Below are 5,428 nucleotides of genomic sequence, written 5' to 3' on the forward strand. Positions count from 1 at the left end.
CATATACATACATACATACCTATGTATGACCTTTTCTATGATAGTCTTGTCACACACACACACACATAATAGATACATACCTATGTATGACCTTACACATATAAATACATACATACCTATGTATGACCTTTTCTATGATAGTCATGTCACACACACACACACACAAACGTACATACCTATGTATGACCTTACGCATATACATACATATATACCTATGTATGACCTTTTCTATGATAGTTATGCCACACACACACACACACATGTACATACCTATGTATGACCTTTTCTATGATAGTCATGCCGGCCTCGACCCCCACATTGACCGTGGGTGACACACCCTCGCCCGCACTAATCATTACTAAATCCCCGGATGCCTCAGCACTCTCTTTCTCTGCACTCTCGTCCGCTGCCTTCTCCTTACCCGTGTCGTCTACCATAGCCTCGAGCGTACTATCCGCTTGCTCAGTATTCACACCGTCGGCGATGGTGCACTGTGAGAACGAGCCTGGCAGTAAACCGGGATCCCGGAATGTGACGTCGGTCAGTGTCTTGAGGGTGAGCGGCATGGTCAACTCGCCCAACAGCTGCATGGGGGTGGTATCTTCATACTGACCTGAGTGTAGTGATTGGAGAGGGACAGTGGGGCTGTACGTTGAGTTAAGGTGATCAGAGTGTAGTGATTGGAGAGGGACAGTGGGGATATACGTTGAGTTTACGCACAACAACACAACAAGTTCACCTAGAGGGGTTAAGAAGCCTACCACAAGTGAATGTCTGGCGATACTCGACCCGAAAGGCAGGTGCTGCACCGTGCGAAAGATGTGGCTAGCAAGTGTCTTCACAAGTGTACTTCTAGGTGTATGTTATGTGCATGTTGTTTGTATGCTATGTGTATGTTATGTGTATGTTATGTACATGTCATGTTTAATTCAGCAGGTGAGTATCTTCTGATAAAAGACGTGGATAGTAGTTATTAAGTATCTGGGTGTATGTGTACTAGTACCTCCAGGTGTAAGTGTATGTATATGTGTCAGAAGGTAAATTGCTTCTGATGAGCGTAGTTATTATTCTAGTATGTAATGGTCCAAGAGGGTAAGCTTGCAGGCGCATGCTCAGTGTGATGTAGTTGACTGGGGCGATCAAATGTGAGTCTATTGATCGGCTGTACACTGATGAATTACGTTTTATCCAACAAAACGTATCGCCACCCGTGCTGCATGCCTGTAGCTTCCAATCCGCATCTTGTTGAAAAGCACACACTATAGTGTGTGTAGTAGTAATTACTACGACACAGTATCCCAGATTAACTTAAAACGTGAGAACAACGTACCGACCTATTCAACGTTAAAACGTGAGAACAACGCACTGACCTATGCTGAGTTCTTCGCGGACGTTGACCATATCCAGCAGCAGATCTCTGGCATTTGCGATGGTCATGACAATCACTTCCTCGTCCGTTGTGCCGTAATCGAATGTCGCTACAAGGTTGGGATCCTGATAGGTACACCACAGACACACCAGGGAATACACAGAGGGATAATATACGTTTAACGAGTATGAGACGCGGGATAATACGAGGGAAAACACAGAGGGAGAATGTACGTTTAACGAGTATGGGACTCAGGATAACACGAGGGAAACACAGAGGGAGAATACGTTTAACGAGTATGAGACCCGGGATGACGGGGTCAATACAGCACCAATATAACAGGCTATTACGTATATACACAGCTCAGATTTATATATGAATATATAAAATAAACCCACCACCATATAAACTATGTATAGATTGATATCAGTACGAACTTTGAAAAGTAGATACGCAGATAAGCATGCATTAGGTGGCAGTGATATACACCGAACTGTATTGTTAGTAATGGATTCACTCTGCAGCTCACCGGAGACTGACACTAGTCATTCTTATTGTATAAGCGGACCAGGCCGACAGGTCGATGTATGATTATATATATATATATGTGTGTGTGTGTGAGTATATATATATATATATATATATATATACATATAAATATACATACACATATACATACATACATACATAAATACATACATACATACACACATACACACAGACACACCTATATTTATATATATACATATACATATACATATATATACACACACACACATATATATATGTGTGTGTATACGATACAAACATGCATTATGCATGCATAGACATATATATATATATATATATATATATATATACATATACATATACATACATACATATATATATAAATATATACACACATACATGTATATATATATATATATATTACGACATCTACCATTCTATGTAGCATAAGATACAATCCCACAACACACAAGCACATTGAGATTACGAGACTTACCACTCCGTGTAGCATAGATACAATCGTGCCCACGAAATCGCACTGGGACAACCACTGTTGTATCTCATTGTTCTCCGAACTGACGTGACTGTTCATCAGTTTCTTGACAAATTCAAGCACTCCATTGGTACCCAAATGCCGCAGGACATCGATGATGCCCTGTGATAAGAGTGAAGGGAGATCAGCCCCATTCAGTAGGTAATCAGAGCAGAAGGCAACGGCAAAGTGCGATGTAGCGTCTATATAGTCTGTATAACACGACAATCCGCGGCCCGTATTCTCACAAGACTAAAATAATATATGTTGCGAGCTGTACAATTGTAGCCTTGGGGTGAACATTCAGGATCGAATACAACCATGACCATATAATTGGGTTTGGAAGCACCTAAACACACCAGGTCACTTACCAGTTCATATAGCATTTTGTACATTTGAGTTTTTAAACGGTTTATTGGCATAAACGGTTTATTGGCAAGCTTATTTTTAAAATTTTTATCTTCAAAGTGACGAAGGGCACGAATATGCAAATGTCACGTTCATTCCTTCGTTGATATGCACTTGTTCAGTACGTGGCTATTGGTCAATAGACAAAAAAACCCCACCGAATGCACAAAACGTTAAACAAAAATAAATAACTATGTAAACGCATAGTCACAGCAAGGTACACCAACCCCTACCAACGGTGGCCATACACACATACACACAAGCCAATGACTGCGCCAACAAGCACAAGCACAAGCACAAGCACAAGCACAAGCACATGCGCTATTCCATCTTAAACAGATCAATGTCCGCACACATGCACACATTGCTCTATTGCCTTAATTGCCCCAGCGCGTGACCGTGTTCACTTGCACTTGCAGTCAACCCACACGCCAGCACCGGGTTGTTATATATATATATATATATATCCCACTCACCTCGCTTCCCTTGGCGCGGATAAACGCGCTCATCTCATTGGGCTGCTTTTGTACCAGCGCAATTAGCACGCGCGTGATAAACGACGCTTCCAGCGGATGCATGGGCAGGGGCCGTTGGAAACACGACCACAGCGTTTCTAGCCGATCAGACGCGTCGAAAAACGCGGCGCAAATGGGCTTCACCTCGGACGATAAAACATCGCATGCCACACTGGGGTATCTGGGATGGTGAGTGACGGGATTGGTTGGAGTGGAATGGATGTGCAAGTAGGTATGAAAGAGAGGACGGGGTGGTGAGTAAAGGGATTGGTTGGAGTGGAATGAATGTGTAAGTAGGTATATGAAAGAGAGGACGGGGTGGTGAACAAAGAGATTGGTTGGAGTGGAATGTATGTGTAAGTAGGTATGAAAGAGAGGAAACGGGTAATGAGCAAAAGGGCACGGGGAAGTAAGGCGGTGACTGTCGTATCTGGACGAGAGCGTTGGTACGCACAGGTAAAACCGCGGGAAACATTCAACTCTGGGTGTGAAGAGCGTTTAATTAAAGTGTGTGTATAGCCATGGTGTGCGTTTTAAGTGTGTGTATAGCCATGGTGTGTGTTTAAAGTGTGCATATAGCCATGGTGTGTGTTTAAAGTGTGTGTATAGCCATGGTGTGTGTTTAAAGTGTGTATATAGCCATGGTGTGTGTTTAGAATGTGTATATAGCCATGGTGTGTCGTTTAAAGCGTGTATATAGCCATGGTGTGTGTTTAAAGTGTGTATATAGCCATGGTGCGTGTTTAAAGTGCGTGTATAGCCATGGTGTGCGTTTAAAGTGCGTATATAGCCATAGTGTGCTTCAACGGTAGTCGTTGTATGAGGTGCCTTCACAGTATTATACTAATACAGGCATACTGTACATACTGCACACTCACTATCTCTTACATACACCACTTTCACATTCACTATCCATTACATACACCACTTTCACATTCACTATCTCTTGCATACACCACTTTCACATTCACTATCCATTACATACACCTCTGTCGCTCAAACCGGTGTCGGTCTCTTCAGTCTACGCGGTCATCGATGCAGTAACAACACACATGGTCATATGTGCAACAGTCTCGTACATACGCTAGCATCGCCCTATTGTAAACACATACTTGGATACGCTCCATCTTATACACACATTTGTAGTACTCTACTATATATACACATACTTTTAATTTGCGTGTTCCATACACAACCCCATATTACTTTATTCCTTGCACAACCCTACATATCAACTGTCCCAAATACGTCCTGGTACTACTGTTTCCCAACACATACTTGTATCTGATTTCCAACGGTTCGTCTTCCCCAGGACTGACAGTGATCATTTCCATCAACTCCGTAAAGTTTTCAGGCTTCAGCAAGAACTCTATAAGCTGCTTGTTCTGCCCTTTGGTCTCCTGAATTACAGTCGATTCATCCAGAACCTGTATACGTATTGTGCACCGTTAATCATTAATTAACCTGTATACGTATTATGCACCGTTAATATTCAATGAAGCTGTATACGTTTTGTGCACCGTTAATTAATAATCATAGACAAATACAGCACACGTGTGAATCACCGTCAATGTGCGATACTTCTGTATAGAGTGTCCGACACGGTATTCGAACGCTATTGTTGTCGAGATACAGAATCGTAGCAGGTAAACGCGCCACACTCTCGTCTGCTTACTATCACGAAACTTAGTACAGCTCACATCCACCCCCACCCCACCCTCAACCACAAAAAAAAGAATAAAAGATAGTCAATGGATACAAGTAGTTCAGAATAGAATGAGTATAATTGAAGGAGTCATCGGATTTATTAAATTGTCGTACTCAGGCACTACCAGATATATACACATCCACCAGACACAGTCACTTATGTTATAGTCCATCCGTGTAACTATTGCTGCCTATTTGTGGATACTTTTTAAATCACACAAAGACTTCGGACATTCGGTGGAATACGTGTAGGCTGTGTAATTGATTCATCCATAAATATGCCTGAAGGCGTACAAATATCCTGACATTGAATAAACACACACACACACACATATATATATATATATAAAGGATTGGCGCAAACCAAATACGATTTGGAATGCCGTC

At 42.0% G+C, this 5,428-nt stretch overlaps 1 protein-coding gene across 1 annotated transcript in view; it reads right to left on the reverse strand.

Annotated features, from left to right (window-relative positions):
• Window positions 1-266: 266 nt before the first annotated feature.
• The window catches only part of SARC_12123 (hypothetical protein), a gene marked incomplete at its 3' end in the record, with an annotated part of 6,118 nt that continues 956 nt past the window's right edge, over window positions 267-5,428 (reverse strand). The window contains exons 2-6 of the mRNA XM_014293777.1: window positions 4,613-4,761; window positions 3,296-3,515; window positions 2,376-2,534; window positions 1,371-1,494; window positions 267-613 (exon numbers count right to left, since the gene is read on the reverse strand). Of these exons, the coding sequence (XP_014149252.1) occupies window positions 267-613; window positions 1,371-1,494; window positions 2,376-2,534; window positions 3,296-3,515; window positions 4,613-4,761 (999 nt within the window). The remainder of the gene's footprint in view (window positions 614-1,370; window positions 1,495-2,375; window positions 2,535-3,295; window positions 3,516-4,612; window positions 4,762-5,428) is intronic.

The sequence above is a fragment of the Sphaeroforma arctica genome, assembly GCF_001186125.1.
Source record: "Sphaeroforma arctica JP610 unplaced genomic scaffold supercont1.2089, whole genome shotgun sequence".
Taxonomy (NCBI): domain Eukaryota; class Ichthyosporea; order Ichthyophonida; genus Sphaeroforma; species Sphaeroforma arctica.